Here is a 21,066-nt window from a genome sequence, read left to right on the forward strand (position 1 = left end):
ATTAAGGGATAAATAAGAGGGCTTGGAATATGGTATTTCAGAAGTCAGAGGAGCTAGGATTAAAACCAAGAATCACCTTCCCAGCAAAATTGAGTATAATACTTCAGGGGGAAAAAATGGAATTTCAATGAAATAGAGGACTTCCAAGCATTCTTGTTGAAAAGACCAGAGCTGAATAGAAAATTTGACTTTCAAACACAAGAATCAAGAGAAGCATGAAAAGGTGAACAGAAAAAGAAATCATGAGGGATTTATTAAAGTTGAACTGTTTCCATTCCCATATGGAAAGATAATATTTGTAACTCATGAGACCTTTCTCAGTATGAGGGTAGTTGAAGAAGATAGACAGATGGATAGATAGATAGATAGATAGATAGATAGATAGATAGATAGATAGATAGATGGATGGATGGATGGATGGATGGATGGATGGATGGATGGATGGATGGATGGATGGATGGATAGATAGATAGATAGATAGATAGATAGATAGATAGATAGATAGATAGATAGATAGATGGTACAGGGTGAGTTGAATATGAAGGGATAATATCTAAAAAATAAAATTAAGGAGTGAGAAAGGAATATATTGGAAGAAGTAGAAAAGGAGAGATAGAATGGAGTAAATTATTTCACATAAAAGAGGCAAGAAAAAGGTTTCACAATGGAGTGGAAGAGGGGAGAGATGAGAGGTAATGAGTCAACCTTACTCTAATCAGATTTGGCTCAAAGAGGGAATAACATACACATTCAATTTTGTATCTTCCACTTCCAGAAAGTAAAAGGGAAGGGGGGGGTATGATAGAAGGGGGGCAGATTGGGGGAGGAGGTAGTTAGAAGCAGATACTTTTGAAAAGGGAGAGGGTCAAAGGAGAAAATAGAATAAGTAGAGGGCAGGATAGGATGGAGGGAAATATAGCTAGTCTTTCACAACATGACTGTTATGGAAGTGTTTTGCATAACTACACATGTATAACCTATATTGAATTGCTTGCCTTCTCAATGAGGGTGGGGAGAGAGGGAAGAAGGGAGAGAATTTGTAACTCAAAGTTTTAAAAACAAATGTTAAAAATTGTTTTTACATGCAACTGGGAAATAAGATATGCAAACAATGGAGTATAGAAATCTATCTTGCCCTACAAGAAAGTAATGGGGGAGGGAATAAGAGTAGGGAGTGATAGAAAGGAGGGCAGACTGGGTGAATGGGTAATCAGAATGCATGCTATCTCTGGGTGGAGGGGAGGGGAGAGATGGAGAGTAAATTTGGAACTCCAAGTCTTGTGGAAATCAATGTTGAAAATTTAAAACTAATTAATTGATAAAAAACAAAATCCTGACTCTGCCATTTACTTACTATCTGTGACCCTGGGCAATCTCTCCCAGATTCAGTTTTCTTATCTATAAAATGAGAGGATTGGCCTCTAAGGCCCCATAAGGTCCTATGAGTTTTCCTTTGGTTTTGCTTTACAGCCTGCTTCCACCCCCCACCCACTCGCCATGACAAATGGGCAGGGTCTGATGGGGATGGCTTCTGCCTGAGAGAGTCAGAGGGAAGCCATTTTTCACTCTTGAGAAGTGATATGGGGCAGTATAGAGAGGCCTGGAGGCAGGAAAGACCTGGGTTGGAATCTCAACTCAACTTTGCTGGCTAATCTGATGGGAGTCAGTAAAACCAAGACACTGAATGAAACCTTCTGGGTCTACATTTCCTCACCTTTATGAATACCTGAGACACCTTCTACGTGCATATAGTAGAGTCAGCCCACATCCAGGGTACTCTGAGGGGGGTCTACAGCCACAAGCCCACACTGATGCATCATAGATCACAGGGAATGGACCTTGAAGGCTCATTTAATCCAGTCCCTCATTTTACAGATGAGGAAACTGAGGCCTAGAAGTGACTTGCCCAAGGGCACTCGGGTAAAAATGACCAAGGTAAGATTTAAACCCAAGTCCTCTGACCCCAACACCAGTGTCCTTTCCCCCATATGGTGCCCTTAGTCTCTCCTGAGCCACAGGATATAATTAGCATTTAATGAAATAGAGTAAGAGAAGTCACAGTAAAACATTTTTTCCTCTCCCCTGCCCCTAAATGAAACTCGCGTGAGCTTTCGAATACACACACTCTGGGTGGGGGAGAGTAGACATGCCTGGAGATCCCCAGGTGCCAGCTCCTAAACGTGCCTCGATATTCTCCCTCCTGGTCTGGAGAGCCCCTCCTAAAAAGAGTAGGCACAGCCAACGATCAAAAGCTGGGCAGGGTGCCCACAGCCCACAAGTCCCCCAGCTATCTGAGGCCAAAGGAAGGTTGATTAGAGAGATTAGAGAGAACGACCCAGGGAGAGTTAGATGTTCCCCAGTTCCTCTTACATTTGAAATGAAAATCGATCTGAACCATAAAAGCAAAGAGAAGGAAACCTGGCCATTGCCTCCTCCTGACCTGGCCACCTAGCTTTCATAGCATCTCCCTCAGCTGCCCAACCCCTTACCTTTGGCCAGGGAAGAACTTTCCCCATCCAGACCCCCCCCAACCACACACACACACACACACACACACACACACACACTGTGTGAATCCCAGAATTCTTTGGACTTGGAGTGTCTTAGGAGTTAGGCCTTAGCAATGATAAAATACAGTGACACTATTCTGAGGAGGCCCGGCTAGTCCACCTCTGGAGATATGCACTCACACTCATATACTGTGTATGCATATACACTCACCACACACACATATTCACAAACCACAGCATGATTGCACAAACCCACCACATGCATACATGCATACCCACCATACATTCACATACCACACATATACACACATAAATATACCACACACTCACACTCAAACACATAGACACATATACACACCACCCACAATACACACTACACATACACCACACAAGACACAACCACACATGTATAGAAACACATACAAGTGTCACATACATACATGAACCACACACTATACACAGACCACACACTCAAACACATATACACACATTCTCACACATAAGACACATTCTCACTCATACACATGCAAATGACACATGCTTATACATATACACATATATTTGCGCTCGCACATGCACACATTCATGCCACATGCACAAGAAACACACAAACATAACAGAGGTGCATACTCACCATAATTCATACATACCACATAAAACACATCCACACACATACATAATATATACACACAAAATATACTCACCAACATACATACACCACACACTGATATCCAGTCACAGACATACATACACATATACACATACAAACATTCACAAATCACACACACCCCATACGCACTCACATACACGTATAAAACACACCCATACATATACACACATATGAAACACCCCACATACATACACCCACATAATCACCCCACACCCACACATATACACACATGCATACATATCACAATCACATACACAGCACGTATATACATGCAAATATACTATAAACACATACCACACAAGTCTACCAGTATATGCATATATATATCATGTACATGAACATACACAAAAACATTCACACACTCACACAATATACATATCACATATACAAAACACACCTCACACACTTGCATACCACACACACATGCAAACACACCACACACTCAAACAACACTCACACACTACACACACACACACATATGCACACTCACATACCACACACCTCAAATATATACACATCCCATCAGTCACACACATCCCCACCACATATTCACACAACAAAATACATGCATACACACATGTCACTCACAATACACACACCACATACACACATGCAAAAGCATCACACACTCAAACACGACATAGACACATCATACACACATCCATACATGTACCACACCCACAAACATATACATAAAACATACATATACACACATTTACTACACACCACACAAACCCAAACACAATACATATGCATGCACACCATGCACGCATATACCATGCACACTCATACATATACATACACACCATATGTATACACCACACATACACACACACTCAGACACATTCACAGACATATACACTCACACACTACACACAAATACCATACGCATACATCTACGTACACATACACAAGACAAGTCATATCCAGCCAATGTGGAATGAGGGAGATAGAATTCGACATTCCATAAAGTGGTAATTAAATCCCTTCTACGAGGGGCCCTCATGCAGTCCCACCCTGGCACTTGTTCCCTTAGTGTAACTCCCAAAGAGGGGGGTAGCCTAGCGCCTCCAATTTGGCCCAATTTGGCCAGGCCTGTGCCTTCAAAGAACATCTCAGGAAGGATGCTGGGAGTCTTCCAGTGACCTTGGGTTAGTCACTCTTCTCCCTACTGCAGTTTCTTCATCTGAAAATGGGGGCTTCACTTTAGGCTAGAAAATATCCCAAGGCCCTTCTATCTCTAAATCCAAATCCCTCTAACATTTCCATCTCTGTGAGGACAAGGTTGTTCGCAATCAGGCCTCAGCACACTAAAAGATGAAGAATTCATGTAAACATGGGCAGAACTCTTAAACAGGCTGCCTAGGGATGCCACAGGGCTAGGGTTACGGTGGCTTACCTCCCAGATGCAGCAGCAGGGCCAGTGAGTAGGGAGTGGAGGGGAACAGTCCAATCCTTACCCCAAAGAAATAGTCAGGGCCAGTCTTAGAGCTGGCAGACTTCTGAAACTGGGTCATCCTTCCAGTTTCAGGGACCTCAGGGGCATCAGTGTCCAAATCTGTTCCTAATTTTATGGAGGGGGAACCTAGACCACAGGGAGAAAAGGTCACTTGCCCAAGGTCACACAGGTAACAAGCATCAGAGGCCAGATTTGGATCCTGGTCTTCTGATCCCAAAGCATAGGCATCCAATGGGAGGTTGGGTGGTGAAGGGAGGGTGAGTGTCACAGATCCGAGAAGGTAGTGAGAAGCGAAGAATCTAGGAGCTGACTGTCAGAAGCTCCAAGATTAGTAGCAGAAAGGACGTTAAAAAATTCTCAATGGACTCAAGGCAAAACACCTTCCACATCCAGAGAAAGAACTATGGAATTGGATCGCAGAATGAAGCAGACCATTTTCTGCTGTGTTATGTTATGTTTTGTTTTGTTTTATGGCTTCTCCCATTCATTTTAATTCTTCTATGCAACATGACTAAGGTGAAAATGTATTTAATAAGAATGTACGTGTAGAACCCATATAAGATGACGCACCATCTTGGAGAGGGGAAAAAGGGGGAAAAAATCTAAGATATATGAAGTGATTGTAGAAAACCGAAAACTAATTAATTAATTAAAAAATGAAATAAAATCATGAACCTAAAAAGAAAAGATTAGGAGCAGAAACACTCCATCATTAAAAAAGAGGACCAGGTTTCTCTCTCAAAGGTTAGGAATGTGGTAGGGTGAGTATGGGCCAAGGATGGGGACAGGGATGATAATGGAGAGATGATATCATTCTAGATTGTGGGCAGTACCAAGAACGTGTGGGCGCTTAACTACTTGAATGCCAGAGATTTGAAAAGATTATGGAATTCTTCCCGTCCCACGGTAGGAACCTCATTCAGAAAAGTAACTTTCACTTCAAAAGTACCTTAAGCACCTCCAGGGATGACTGTGCCAATTTCCTTAATAAAGCTATTTGGTAGCTCCTGTACCTTAGGCTACATCGTTTGCTGAGAACTCATCCGTACTCTGAAATGAAAGCAGAGCGGCTTTAGTTAATCTACTTTGCAATTTTGCCTGAGGCACCAGGGTTGGAAAGTACTTTCCGTTTCCATGAAAAAGCCTCCCACGCGCCTGCTTTGAGTCACCTCCTTCCCGAGAAGGTCAAGTTGTGCTCTAGAGGATTTCAGGTAGAATCCTGTCAGGTTAAGCAGACCACCTCGGCATCATTATTCTCTTTACAGAGTCTCGTTCCAGCTTGGGACCACAACCCCAGCTATCATGGTGCACTGAGACCCGAAAATAGAGCCTGGTTTGCAGAATCGGGTTTAGGAGGAATGGGAACTTTTTCCAAGGGGAAGAAGAGAAATTATTTCAGTTTTTTCACATGTACTTCCTCTCAATACCAAAAGCAATTTATTGCATCTGCTTGAATACCTCCAATACAGGGTACTCACTACCTTATCAGGCAACCAATTCCACTGTTAGACATTTCTTACTGTGAATAAATGCTTACTCTGAGTCTAAATCAGCCATCCCTTTGCAGGCCACCTGTTGGCCCTAGTTCAAACTTCAGAGGTCTCACAGGATAAGGATAAGGCCTGTTCTACATAGCTATCACATGTCTGATGACTAGCACATGGTACTTTCTGTCTCTAAGGAGTAAACTTAAGTGAAAGTGAAATGTATTGAGACTACCAAGTTTTGCATCTATACGTACACACACACACACACACGTATGTATGTATATATAAAATACAGGGTGTCCCAAAAGTCTTAGTGCAGTTTTAAGCTTTAATACCTACAGAATTTGAGTAGATTCACCCTAACAAAGTTTAGTACATAAAACCAAACGACAATCACAGAAGCTAAGAGTTGAAAGTTGAAATTTCTGAGGTCTTCTATCAGGATCCACACCTGAACAAGAATTCATTCAACATTATCCCTGACAAGTTGTGATAAGGAAGGACTCACTGCTTCTACTCACTACTTAGAGAAACAGTAAGGCAGAGTGGGGAGAACAGTGGATTTGGAGTCCAGAAGACCCAGGTTCAGACACCAACTGGCTGGGTGAGCCTGGGAAAGTCATACCCTCAAAGGATCCTAGTACTAGAACTGGAAGGGATGGCAAATTCAGTCCTCTCACCTGCCCGATGAGGAAACTTACATAGATAGTAAGCTTCATGGACAAGAATTGAACCCAGGCCTCTAACTTCACTCAGTGTACATGCTGCTGCATAAACTTGATGAGCCTCAGTTTCCTCATTTGTAAAACAGGGCTAATAGTAGCACCACCTTTTCTTGGTTAGTGTAAGCATCTGATGAGGTTTGTATTTGCATGCTGCTGTTGTTACTTTTCAAGGCAGTTACTGGCACTCTCAGAGAACCCTCCATGCCAAGAAGTCCTTGACTTGAAATTGAAAGTTGTCATTCTGTTGCATCTTCTCTGAGTGTTCCCAATGAAGCCAAGAAACAAAGCTAAGCAAGCCCTCCTCCACTGATAACCCTTCAGATCCCTGGCCCATTCCAATGTGTGTATACCATACATACCCTCCCCCCCAATCCCCTAGTTTTCTTTTTTCCAAACTAAACATTCCCAGATTCTTTGATTGCGCCTCATTTCCAGCATGATCTCAAGTGCATCCACCATCCTGAATGTCCTCCTCTGGACACTCTTCAGTCATTCTTAAAATATGGTGCCCAGAACCGAACAAATTGATCTGATCAGAGAGAAGGACAGCCATGGTGATCACCTCCTCCAGTCAGAAGATTTTAAAAGCTGTGTATTAAAAAATGCAATTGAATAGCAGACAGTCCAATAACATCAAACACTAAGATATTTGGAACTATGTAAATAATAGACTACATGGTTCAATTTTCACTTGGATATCTGATATTATGTTAAATACACATCTGCCTTCAATGTCAGCCTATAGGGAGATGTTGGGATTTGTTTTCTAATCATTCATTTTCATGAACCAAATCATTTTTGATACTGATTAACAGGAAGGGCTGGCTCTGGACACAGCCTGATGCATTGTTAGCAAGATAGAATCAGATAATGCAATGGGGATTCAAATTCGTTTCCAATCAGATATGAAATAAGAGTTCAAAGCAAGGACATTGGACCCACATACTTTTGGCAGAAGCTTTTCGTAAGGGATCAGAGGAGAAGTCCCCAAACAACAAAAACCCGGAAAAGAAAAGGACAGGCCTTTGAGCGCCAGGAACATTTTGTCATTTGTCTCTCTGATCCTTAGAGCTCAGGATCCCTAAACTGAAGCCTATGAAGAACTGAAAGGGGGCCAAGATAACTATTCTCAAAGGCTTTTGTGGAGTCAGGAGGTTGTGATTCATCAAAGGTCAAGGGGGAAAAAAATCTTACCTAAGGTTCAGTATGACTCTGAAACAGAGCAAGGAAAGGCAACAAGACAATGGAGTTCCACATTCCATTCCACCCTGCAAAAGGCAGGGATACTTACTCCTACTAAACAGTGAACATGAGGGTCTGATCAGGAGTTGGGTGCCTGGCAGCCACAGGTTCCAATGATTGCTTCAGTTAGGACCCAGACAAGGGATGGAAGGAAGAATTTACATGTTCCCAAGGATCTGAGGCAAGAAAACCCTCTTTAAGGCTATGGAAAATCAGGCATATTAAAGCATTGTTGGTGGAGGTGGGAATTGGTCCAAGCATTCTGGAAAGCAATTTGGAACTACGATAAGAAAATCTAAAATGGCTAAAATTGACTCAGACCCTACTACTGTGCCTATACCCCAAGGAGGCCAAAACCAGAAAGGCTCCATAGAAACCAAAATATTCAAGGAGGCATTTTTTTTTGTAATAGCAAAGAACTGGAAACAAAGTTAATGAATTGACTGACTACCTGAATAAATTGCAGTGTATGAATGTGATGGAAGTAGGGTAATGAAAAACACAGCAGCATAGGAAGATTTCGACAAGCTGATGCAAAGTGAAGCAGGCAAACCCAGGAACACAATGTCTGCAACATCTTCAGCAATGTAAATGGAAAAAAACAAAGCAATCAGACCTAAATGCCGTGTCATTCTGATCATCAAATGACCCGAAAGAAGAGACATGAGAATGGGTTTCTCTCCCTTCCTGGGACATTGTAACAGTGGAACAGCATGTCCTGTTAGGCTTGACAGACATCCTGGTTTCTTTGGCCAAATGTCCTCTTTTCCCCCCTCCTTTTCTATTCTTTGTTATAAGGGATGATTCTCTGGGTTGAGGAGAGATATGAAAGAAATAAAAGTGATGATCATGAAAACACTTTGAATTTGAAATGTTATGACCATAAGCATCTCTGTTCCAAATAGTTTCAAGTGTAAAACAAAAATACAATCACTAATATATACACATATATAATATATATATATGTTATACTATTATATTAGTTAACTAAAAACTAATTCTACTTATAACTAATGAAAATGATAATGTTTTCATAACCTAAAAATGAAAGTGATATAAAAACAACAGCCATAAATGAAAACTCACTTAAAAAATTATCATTTCTATAACGTCCTGGCAAGTGGTTGCCTGGCCTTTGCTTGTACATCCCCTTAGTTTCCTTCCTTGAGCCCAGTGATTTTTCTTATAACTTCAATGAGTCAATCAACAAACATTTATTAAGATGTTACATGCCAAACACTATGCTGGGCACAGGGTATTCAGGGACAAAAAAAGAAATCGTTCCTACCACTTCTGTCTTTTGATCCGAGTTGTGACCTCGAACCTCTACAGTCACAAAGATGAAGTCTAGTCCCTCCTCCACATGATTCTCATCAGCAGATATTTGAAAGAGCTACCAAATCTCCAAGTCTTCTCTTTTCTAAGCCTTAGTTCCTCAGATCGTTCTCATATGACATGGTCTTCAGTTCCCTCACCATCCCCATCTCCCTGTTCTTGATATGTTCCCATTTGTCAGTATCCCTTTTAAAATCCATTGCTCAGAACTGAGCATTATAAAAAAATCTGGGAAGTTTTTTGGTTTGTTAGTTTGTCTGTTTGTTTGTTTGTTGGAGGCCTGAGCCTAAGAGAAGGTGAGACCTGTCACTTACAGAAAGTGAGGAATCTGGCAGGGCAAAGCAGAGGAGTGAAAGATGAGCCAAGAGGGACATAAGGGCAGAAAGGACAAAAAGATTCCAAGAGATGCTCTTGAGAGCTCTGGAGTGATTTGGGGGAAGAGGTATGGTCTAGATTCCCAGAGTGGATCCTCAGATCCACTAGATCCTCACAGTTCCCTGAGAGGGGCTCAGGAGAGCCAATGACTTACTGAGGCTCTGGTTTTCTGTTTTTGAATGTATCTGACCTCCAACTACCTCTCTAGCTTTCTCTTACACTTCTTCCCCTGTTGCTAAACCAAAGAAGGCAACTCCCTATCTCAGGTTCCTGCCTGTGGAGTCTTGCTCAATCTGCTCCCCACCCTGAATCCCTAAAATTCCCTCATTCCTCCCTTTAAGGCAAGAGATTTTGTTTGTGTTATATAGACCCTCCCTTTGGCAGTCCAGTGACACTTATAGACCTCCTTCTCTGAATGAGGGTTTTTAATGCATAGCATAGAATCACAAAGGAAATGAACTATATTGAAATACAGTTCTCAAAATATAAAAAAAAAAGTTCACCAACCACAGGTTAAGAACCTCGAATCTTTGTTGGTTGAGATCTAGCCCATAGCTCACAAGCCTTCATCCACGCCTCTTCTCAACATCTCTGCTTTCTTGGAAGTTTCTGTGTTTACCCTTTTTTGTGATGTCTATCACATTCTGCCCTGGATTGCACGCACTGACTTCCCCACCCCCACCCCCAACAGAATTAAAACTCTCTGAAGACAGGACAGTTTCTCTCTCTAGCATACACCTTACACAGAGCAAGCGATCGGTAAATCAGAACAGAGTCAGAAAGGTTTAGGCATTGATCTGGAAGGACCTTTGAAATCATTCAGTCTAGCTCCCTCATTTTACACATAAGGAAACTGAGGCCCAGAAAGGAAAGGGACTTGCCGAGAGTTACATGGGTAAGAAGTGACAGGGTATGGATCCAAGGCCTCTGGCTTCAAAGCTGCCATTCCTTTTTTTACTGTTCTAGAGAGAAGAATACTTCAAGCCCAATAATATGAGAGTTGGAAGGGGCCTCAGAGGCTCTCTTAGTCCAGTTCCCAACTAGGAAGACAATATGCAACTTCCAAAAACTAAGGGTGGGTGCCCACAGGAATGGGCTTAGCTGAAATGACTTCTGACTAATGCCTAATGACTTGATTGCTACTAGTTCAACAGAATGTGACAAATGTTGGAGTGTCCATAATGTGCCAAGTGCTAAGGCAGAAAGATCATTTCTCTCATCTCTGAGGGTCTGAGATTGGGGGAGTGGAGGGTGAGGCAAGGTGAGTCCAAGACAAGTCCAAGTTTGCTTTCTAAAGAAAGTAAGTGGTAGGTACAATGACACTGAGCAAACCCACAGGGAAATACCAGTAACTATGAAAGCCACTTTTCTTTCAGTCATCCTTGCAAAGAAAGATTTCCATTGACCTTAATAGGCTAGCCAGAGGTGGGGAACTTGTGACCTTGAGACCACAGGTAGCCTTCTAGGTCTTTGGGTGAGGCCTTTTGACTGAGTCCAAGTTTTAAATCCTTTTCTTACGGGGCTTTGTTTTGTGGAGTTTGGATTCAGTCAAAGGGCTGCCCTTGAGGCCCTACAAGGCCACATGTGGCCTCGAGGCTGCAGGTTCCCCATTCCTGGCCACTAGGTCTTCAAAGAAGCACATAGCCCACCTGACAGTGGAAATCTAGGTTGGCATTTGGTTTTGGAACATGGCCGACATGAGTGCCAGTCCACCCATTACTCAAAGCAAGAGTCCTGGCTAGCCTTGGTCTGACTCCACCTTTCAGGCCCCCAAACAGAAAAAAAAAAAACAGATACCAAGACCTTACCCTTGCTCTAGGTTGAGAGCGTTGAGCAGTTCACTTCTCCTATAGTCCCAGTCCAGCTCGACAGCCCCAATGTAGTATCTCCGAGTAGCGCAGATGGTCTTTTTCATGAGACACAGGAGAAAGCTGGCCAAGAGCAGGAGCTGTATGCCTCCCTTCATTCTGGGGGAGAATGCAAGGTCCAAACCAGAGGGATGTTTATTTTCCCATAAAGTTCTGATTCATTCACAAAAGAGATAACTGTTCTGAGATTGGTCAAAAGCCCTGCCAGGTTTCCAGGACACTCCAGGAGCAAAGCTAGCAGCACCAAGGAGCCTGGAGCAACTCTTGGCCATGAAGAGCAGCCCCCCAAAGGAGCTGGAGTAAGAAGGTAAAGCTGGACCCTTTTCTAGCTGTAGGCTCTTGTTTTCAATGAATACCTCAGTTGCTTGACTGACTTATGCAAGCAAGCCAAGCCTGAGTCAGACTCTGAGAGGAAGGAAGAGCTCATAGGAAAAGGCAGGAAAGAGGAGCACTGGCCCATACTGACTGCCAAATCTTCTGTTCTCCACTTCCCGCAGGACTTCCCAGAACAAACTGATGCAGCTTGGAGAGTCCCCGGGAGCACAGCTTGGAAAGGCCCCCAGACAAATGTGACAAGTGACTTGTTGGACTTATTTTGTCCCCCTGTTGGCCGATGCTGTGAAGTGATCAGTTAAATTCAGTCAAAAGCCAATCTTACAGGTGTATGCTTGGGGCAGGGGAGCCACTGAAAAGTTAAAAACAAAAAGGGAAAAACTTATTGCGGTGAAATAGGGATCAAATAAAAATCAACCAACAGACTATGCAGTGGAGCACATACAGCCGGCTCGTACTCTAACAATAACAGTGAGTTATTTCAGGATAGGTTTAGTATTACTCTATTTTATAGTTGAGGCAGAGAAAGCTTGAAGTGACCCGCCCAGGGCCACATAGCTAGTATCTGAGGCTGGATTTGAACTCAGTCAGGTCTTCCTGACTCCAAGCCTGGAACTCTCTCCACTGTGGTGTACTCTAGCTGTAGCCTACCACAACAAAGTGTTATTGGCTCTATATCCTCTTTCCACCTAATAGGAAATAATAGAACACTTCCTACCTAAGTGATGCTGAGCAAGTCAATTCCCTTCCCTGGGCCTCAGTTTCCTCAATTGATATCAATCTGTCCTTGCAGCTCTAGATCCATAATCCTGTGAGAACCACCGGGATAGCTGCTGTATGACCTGAACTCATTTGAGGCAACATCGTTTTTTTAAAAATGCTCATCTAACTATTGTGCTGTAAGAAATGGTAAACAGGAAGACTTCAGAGAGGCCTAGGACTTATATGAACTGATGCTGAGTGAAAGGAGCAGAACCAGGAGAACTTTGTACCCAGCAACAACCACAGAGTGTGACGAATTTTTCTGGTAGACTTCGCCCTTCACAGCAAAGCAAGGACCTAAAAAACTCCCAATGGACTCTTGAGGCAAAACGCCATCCACATCCAGAGAAAGAATTATGGAATTGGATTGCAGAATGAAGCAGATTGTTTTCTCTTGTGTTATGTTTTGTTTTGTTTTATGGTTTCTCTCATTCATTTTAATTCTTCTATGCAACATGACTAAGGTGAAAATGTATTTAATAGGAATGCATGTGTAGAACCTATATAAGATTGCACGCTGTCTTGGGGAAGGAGCGGGGAGGGATGGAGGAAGGAGGTGGAGGGAGTGAAAACTGAAAACAAAATAATGCCAAAAAATGCTCATTTAGGGAGATGAGCTGATAAAGATTGTTACCAGGAAAGTTCATGTCTAAGCACAGTGGAAAGAACACTGAATTACAAGTTTGATCTGGGTTCAAATCCCAGCTCTGCCACTTATTATTACCACAACCAATAGCAAGTGATTTTCTCTCTTTGGGTCTTAGTTTCCTCTTCTAATAAAATGAAAGGGTTGAAATCAATGGCCCCTGAGGTCCTTTCCAGCTCTAAAGTTACAAATTCCCAAAATTGTAATATTTTGGGGAGAAGAGCAGTATCAAATACACTGCCACCCATTCCACTGGGGGAAGTCTTCGTATGGTCTGCAGAGATAGTTGGTTTTTTAACTGGTGTGCGGCCACTGCTTATGCTACAGCTTCTGGAAGCCACAAATGAGAAATGTGGGTGACAGGTGAACACAAAGGTGGCTGAGAGACCCTGAAGATGGGTCAGTAAGCCTCACACCAGAGGGGAGGCTAGTCCTCCCTGAACACTCCCTACACCTTGATTGGTGGATGAAAACAATTTATTCCAAAGGTCATGAAGGTGGCTGAAGTTCTCTGGAGTGCTTAGAGCTTGGTCAAGATATCTAAGACACCAAGGTCATCCGCGCTGATCAAGCCATCGCCAGTTGTCTTGATTTTCATTTAGCCACTGGTCACTCTGGAAGAGAATGAGGCTGATGACCTTGTGTCTCTCCATCCCACTTAAATCTAATGCACATGCAAGTCAAGTCATCACCTGGCAACACACTGCCATCATTAAACCAAAGAGATGCTGGATTTATACCAGGAATGTAGGGTTGGTTCAATGTTAGGAAAACTGTAAACATAATTGACCATATTAATAACAAAAAGGACAGAAATAATTATTTCAATAGATGCAGAAAAACTTTGTGACAAAAAACAAACCCCATTCTCATTAAAAAAAATTAGATAACTTAAGAATAAGCTGGACATTCCTTAAAATGATAAACAGCATCTATCTGAAACCAAAAAGTCAGAATTATCTGTAATGGAGATAAGCTATATATCTTTCCAAGAATATCAGGAGCGAAGCAAGGATGTCCACCAAAACCATTACTGTGCAATATTGAACTAGAAATGATGGCTATATCAGTAACACAAGAAAAAGGAAAGAAAGGAATAAGTACAGGCAAAGAAGAAACAGCTATCACTTTTTGCAGATGATATGATAGGTTAGGTAGAAAACCCTAGGGAGTCAATTAAAAAACCAACTTCAGCCAAGTTATAGGATAGAAAATAAATTCACACAAATCATCCCATTTCTGTATACTACCCCCAAAAATCCAGCAAAAAGAAATCAAAAGAGAAATTCCATTTAAAATAACTATGGATAGTGTAAAATAGTTGGGAGTCTACTTGCCAGGACATACACAGGAACTATATGAACACAATTACAAAACACTTTTTAAACAAATGAAGACAGATCTAGAAATATTCATTGCTCCTGGGTAGGTCAAGCTAGTATCATGAAAATGACACCTAAGTTAATCCACTTATTCAGTGTCATTCCAATCAAACCACCAAAGGATTACTTTAGAGAGCTAGAAAAATATCACAAAATTAATCTGAAGAAAGAAACATCAAATCAAAGACGAAAAAATGGGAGGGGGGGAGGAAAAGGGCCTCCCCTCAGAGGGTTCTGGTCCATGTCTTGTTTTTGCTGTAGGCTTGTGGCTTTGTTCTCCTTTTCATTTGGCCTCAGGTCTTTCAGACTGGTGGTTGAGTGAGATTCTCCCTGGGCTCTCTTGGAATCCAGCCTGAGAAATTCCCCAACCAGACCTGGCTTTGAGTTGCCTGAGTACATGGCCATAGAGCACCCTAAAATGTTTAGGTAATGATAGCCCTGGTCACAAAGTCAGTGCCAGTCCTATCCCAAGGTCCTTGAGAGCTCTTCTTCCCTTTTCTCTGGGGCATGCTTATGTCAGAGGTCATAGGAAAGGGCTTTGGATTGTTAGTTATAACTTTTCCTGCTTATACAGGACAGAGTGAGTAGAGAATTCAGTGGGGGATCTGGAAACTTGAAAGAATTGAGATCTGCCAACACCCTTGAAGTCATGTCACTCTCTTTGGACCTCAAGACCCTGATAGCTCTTTGAAGACCTACTAATACTTACAATTGGAGGGAAAGTAGGCAAAGCACTATCCCTATCCAGGTGACCACAGGTTTAAGTATCTTGTAGCAACTGATATCTAGGTCACAGTAGACCTAGTCCACATTAAAATGAGTTTATGAGAAACTAGACTCAAAAAACTAAAGCAAGGTCAAGCTGTAATTCCCAGATCCAAAGCTGGCAGAACACCATGTCTACAATGTCCCCATGGAGTGTCTCTCTCCTATCAGCAGTAAGGTCATCTGCTCCTTGAAAATGATACCTAATTGCCCCCATAATGATTCTTTGTGTAGGTGGCTGACTTACATCTGTGGAAAAAGTAACAAATAAGAACAGAAGATATGATAAGGAGAAAAGCCACTTTTATTGGATGGGAAAGAACTGGTGACAATGAGAACAAGAGATACTACAGACTGAGCAGTGGACAGAGTTGAGAGCAGACCTCATTCGGTTTGTTTGGGGAAGGATGGATTTTTTTTGGGGGGGGGAAGGTTAATAACTGAGGGGTCAGGGTTTCCCTGAAGAAGAGCTTGGAGCACTTTGATCCATTTTCCCTGAAGATTGTCTGTCAGGCCAGCTTGCAGGGTACCTGCCTATGGCTCATTTTGCAGACAAGCAGAATATCCCAACTCCAGAACTGCTCACCCAAGGCTGCTCTCATCTTTTCTTTCTTCCTTTCCCCCTCTTTCCTTCCCTATCTTGTCTTCTCAGAGATACTTGCCCTGTTGGCTTTCACCTTCAGTCCTTTTTTGTTTTTACACAAGGATCTATACATTTATTTTCCACCTTCATTTCTAGCATGGGGGGGGGGGGAGTCTTCTCCCTCTTAAGAGCCTCAGCTCAGCTCACTGAGTAAATTCCCATTTACTTGTACAGTGATTTACACACTTGCCTTGGGGGTGCAGTTTCTGCCATGTAGATCGGCTTTCTAAGCATTTAACATTTGTTTATTTCTGTTTTCAAAGGACCGGAGAGCTGCTGGGTCTAATTGGCCATGATGTCCTGGTGTCAAGCAAAAAGATTGCAAGTTCATTCAACTCTTGGAACAGGGCAGAAGGCCTCAGGCCATTGGGAATAGAAACAGCATTTCTGCTTCAGTGGGCCTGCAGAGTTTGCCAAGACAGTGCTTTTGCTAATAATTCTGTTGATTATAGGGAGAGTACACGTCCATGCAGGTAAGTGATGTGTCCATAGGCTTCCATTAAGGGTGCAGGCTAGGCACTAGGTTGAAGGGGGCAGAAAAGATACCGGAGTATCCTTTTCAGCATGAGTTTTCTTAGAAGTTTGGGGGGGGCGGGATGGGAGAGGGTGAGGGGAGGGAGCAAAACTGGTCTTGTCAAGATTTAACCAAAATGCTGGAATTTGTTATTTATGAGGCTTTTGTTGAACAATCTTATGTCACCATGGATTTGTGGTTTTATGCTATTTCCTACTAAGCCACCTTTGTGCCCTGTTCCCCTTTCTTGTGTTTATTTGACACTGGGCACTCACTACTTCTCCAAAATCACGCCAGCCTGGCAATTGGATTCCATTAATTGGCATTGTAAACCTGAGACTGTTCTGGACTGGCCTATGCTTTTCCAATTTGGAAATCAGTCATCCCCCAAGATGTGTCTTGCTGGGCTGATTTTGGAGAGCTGGATGACAAAGTTGTAACTTGTGAGGCCCAAACATGGCCAAGTCTAAGTCTAAGTCAGCTCAGTCTTTTAGACAGTAATAGCTTCAGCCATGAAAATTTAATCAAAGAAATTGGGGGAGTGGGGAGAGACTTGTTGGACATTCTTTAAACCCTCTGAGGTTTTTCACTATCATTTGAATTTTGAATTTCAGCAGCCTCTGATTTGCTGCACCAGGAAGATAAATCAAGGAAGGCAGTTTGTATAAAGCTGAGCCAGTATCACAGTTTTTGAAATACAGAGCCAACTGGTAGAAGTGATTCAAATCACCAATAATATCACTATGGTGTCCCAAGCCAAAAACCCCGGGGCCCTGCTGAAGGCAGAAGACCACCAGCCCTTGCTGGAGCACTGGATCCAGAAAAAGGGCCAGAGCCCCTGGCAGCCTGGCTACTTTAAGACCGAGAACCCAGCAGCCACAGCCAGTGAGGCCTATACTAAGTTCTGCACCGAAGGCAAGCCAAGCAGAGGCGAGAGAGATGCCAGCGCTGCCTGGGCCCTGTGGCAGGCCTGTCTGGACAGCACAGAGTTACTGGTCCAGAGCAGAGAAGAGTGTATTGCCTGGCAGGCCAAGGGTTTGGAGTTGGAATGTCAGTGTGAACAGTTGAAGCAGGAGAAACAAAGCCTGGAGGACGCCTGGGCCGCAGAGAAGCTACTGAGAGGCCTAGGTGAGCACACCCCAGAGGAGCTGTCCAAGCAGGTTGAGCTGCAGGAGCGATGCCGGCAGCTAGAGGTGGAAAAGGTCCAGTGGGAGGCCCAGAATCAAGAGCTCCAGGCACACGTGATCAGCATGAAGCAGGAGCTCGAGCTGGGCCAGAACCACTTGGCAGTCCTCCTCAAAACTAACCAGGAGAACCAGGAGATGTACCTCAACCTGCAGGAGAGCTACGCCCAGAGCCAGGCGGAGGTCCAGAGACTCCAGGAGCAGGCGAGCAGACAGGAGGCCGCCGCCTCAGCGGAGACGAAGGAGGAGCCCGAGTTCGAGGCGGAGCCAGGACCAGCCGGCGCGGCCAGGTCGGGCAAGGGCGCAGCCGGGGAGCCCAAGTTCGAGTTTCTCCGACCCTGGGAGCCCCAGCGGCGGGCAGCTGAACCTCCAAGCCCGGAGGAGGGGATCTCTGGGCCCTTGAGCGGCCCCCCGCGGGGCCAGCCGGCACTGCCCTGGAGATGCCCGCCCAGTTGGAAGAGAATCTGCCGGGGGTGTGGTGCCTGGGAGCGATCGGAGAAGAAAGGCGGGGCTTGGGACTGCCCTGAGTGCAGGACCGCGCCCCAGCCTTGGCGAGGTGCCTCTTCCCCACATGAGGAGCACTCTTTCCCCGGGCGAGGCCAGGCCGCTGCCGGGGCTTTCCCGATGAGAGCCTTGGGAATGCCGGAGCCCAGCAGGGGATGGGGCCCCTGGAGAGGGCCTCCAAGCCGTGGTTCCACCCGAGGGAGGAGGACGGCCGGCTCTCTGCCCACTCCCGAGCCCTGGGTGTGCCAGCAGTGCCAAGCCAGCAACTACGCCCACAGGATCGGGTGCTACAAGTGCCATTCCCTGAGGGGGTCGGACTTTACACCGGAGAAAGAGCCAGCTTTCCACCAGGCGTAGGGGCCCAAAAGATCGCAAGGGCTCTGATTGGCCGCCCCGATCTTAGCTTACTGGGCACTTGTAGCAGTCGAGCGCTAGCTAGCGTCTGTAGTAGCAAAATGGGCCGATTTCTCCCTAACACACCAGGAGTGGGGTGATTCGATCTTTAAATTATTCAGATTTTGAAAATATGTTCAGAAGAGTGACTGGGCAGTGCTATTTTGGAGACACCTCTTGCAAACAGCCCAGCCCAGGGGACCAGGGGATTCCTAGAACAGAACGCACGTGTGCTTCTGCAGGCACCAACATTAAAAATGAACCCAGGCCACAGATGGGCATCTTTTTCACCCTCCAGAATAAATGGTTGTGGACTGATTGAATTCGGAGTGGATGAGGAGATCTTTGGGGAAACATATCTCCCGACTCATAAAAGTATTCGTGGTGAGAGCCCACTTCTGAATAGGACACTTAAGATTTAGGGGAATTTCTTCTACCTGTTCCACATGGATGCATGCTAAGATGCTATTTTCCTTTGAGCTGCTATCTATCATTCTGTGGCTGCTGTTTGATTGGGACCACAAATTCATGGAAATATGAAAGTATTGCTGCTTGGTTCACATAATGTTATGTGATTTGCACTTTACGAACAAAAAACAAAACTGACAGTTGAGAGACTAGTCAAAGAATTTAATAGATCTGAAGGCTGTGTCACCTACTAGCTTACACTTACCACACTGCGTCTGTTTCACTGATCGTCTGGGCAGCGTTTCTTGACCCAGGAGGGCACAGAGTAGCTTCATTCCTGGGGAAGCCTGGTCTTGAAGAGTAGGATCTAGCTCTTTTTCTTTTTGCACTCGGGCTTTTTATGCTACCCCTTCCCCAACCGGAAGTGCTTGTGAAAAATGCCCAAAAGCTTAGGGTTAGCTCAAGTCTAGGTTCTCCCTAAAAAGGGGAAGTAGAAAGATACTCCGTTTATTTTTTTCACAAAATAAAATAAAGTGACAATAACTTTTAATACCATAATAAGATAGTTTATCAACTTAACATAGCTGATTCCATTTTAAGCTACCATTCTCCGACTGAGCTGTTTTAAGTGAATTTTCTTTAGTAAGACAAGTACTTGTGTGATATATTTTTTTGTAGAAAACTATGTAGACAACATCTTGGATTTCATTGATTTTTTTGGAACAACTAATCAACTTGTAGACCCTCTGACGAGACAGAGCACCAATGAAAACATATAAACAACTTTAGCAGTTATTTTGAAATCTAATACCAATGTAAGTGGTAATTTAGGGCATGAAAGAATCAGAATCTCTAAGGTGGAAGGTTGGCATTTGCCTGCTTTGATGAATAAAGTTTGATGGCATACACTGAGAAGTATAAGTCTAAGAGATGAGGGGACATTCTTGATGTACCCCTTTGTGGAGGTGGGAGGGTCACAGATATTACATACATTGTATGTTTTCAGACTTTTTCAATGTATTGATCATCTGTGATTTTTTTCTTCTTTTAAAAATTACTATGTATTATATAATATCAGTATAGTCGGGGAGGGAGGAAGAGAGAAGGGGATAAATATAATGCCGTAAGTGATGTAAGGACACATTAATAAAAATTTCTTTAAAAAATATTTTGTTGTAACAGTGACTACCCCGGCCCCCACTGCCTGAAGGGCCAGGTCTATTACTTTTCATTTCTTTCTCCTTAAGGGTATCCATAAGAGAGCTGGGGAGTGAGTGGGAGTGGCTGGTCTCTGCCATTTGGTTCAAGTCCTCACCAATTCTGTTCCCCTCATTTTAAGGGTCACTTAATCATTTAACACTGAAATTAGCTTTTACAAAGGAATATTTACTTCAAAGGTAGGTATACCTTTGAACGTTCACTCTCAACACTTTCAGTGCACAATCCCCTCTTATACCCCAACAATCTCTGGACAGGGGAGGGGGATCAGGTTCCCAGCTTCACTCAGTTTCCTCCCCTGCACTTGTAGTCTACCATCTGGACAGGAAGTCTACCTTCAAGATCATCATGGCTCCAGGTTCCAGGTCCAGGAATTCCAATGTCCAATCCCAAAGAACTGAAAAGGACACAGGAAGTACACCAAAACCCCAAGCCCAATTCTCGGAGACACAAGGAAAAGGTGATGTGAGCCCTTCTCCCACAACTGGCTCAGTGAAAGGTGCTGAGAATTTGGCTGAATAGGCCCTTTACTTCCGGGATCCTGGCAAAAAAGAGAGATTATTTCAGTAGGATAGTTTTAAAGATGCAGCCTGTATTAGCTATGCCACCATGGAAGAAGATGAACCCACCTACATGGGAGGGG

At 43.7% G+C, this 21,066-nt stretch overlaps 2 protein-coding genes across 4 annotated transcripts in view; one reads left to right on the top strand and one right to left on the bottom strand.

Moving 5' to 3' along the window:
- The window catches only part of F8 (coagulation factor VIII), a 124,678-nt gene extending 112,621 nt beyond the window's left edge, over window positions 1–12,057 (bottom strand). Inside the window, exon 1 of the mRNA XM_072626568.1 lies at window positions 11,612–12,057. Coding sequence (XP_072482669.1) covers window positions 11,612–11,769 — 158 coding nt within the window. The 5' untranslated portion in view covers window positions 11,770–12,057. The remainder of the gene's footprint in view (window positions 1–11,611) is intronic.
- Window positions 12,058–15,793: 3,736 nt separating this feature from the next.
- LOC140516154 (uncharacterized) lies at window positions 15,794–20,373 on the top strand. 3 transcript variants are annotated; one of them, XM_072627128.1, is made up of 3 exons: window positions 15,794–15,950; window positions 16,466–16,675; window positions 17,331–20,373. In XM_072627128.1, exon 3 carries the CDS (start codon window positions 17,460–17,462, stop codon window positions 18,759–18,761), a length of 1,302 nt encoding a protein of 433 aa, XP_072483229.1. In that variant the 5' UTR covers window positions 15,794–15,950; window positions 16,466–16,675; window positions 17,331–17,459; the 3' UTR covers window positions 18,762–20,373. The 3 variants fall into 3 exon arrangements, with proteins under 3 accessions (XP_072483229.1, XP_072483232.1, XP_072483230.1); XM_072627131.1 differs by having other exon boundaries at window positions 17,334–20,373; XM_072627129.1 differs by lacking the exon at window positions 15,794–15,950 and adding an exon at window positions 15,967–16,085.
- The last annotated feature ends 693 nt before the right edge of the window (window positions 20,374–21,066 follow it).

This window comes from Notamacropus eugenii, chromosome X (genome assembly GCF_028372415.1).
Source record: "Notamacropus eugenii isolate mMacEug1 chromosome X, mMacEug1.pri_v2, whole genome shotgun sequence".
In the NCBI taxonomy this organism is placed as follows: domain Eukaryota; kingdom Metazoa; phylum Chordata; class Mammalia; order Diprotodontia; family Macropodidae; genus Notamacropus; species Notamacropus eugenii.

Excerpts from the sequence above, each read along its gene's own strand:
- LOC140516154 (XM_072627128.1), top strand. The coding sequence starts at position 17,460 with ATGGTGTCCCAAGCCAAAAACCCCGGGGCCCTGCTGAAGGCAGAAGAC.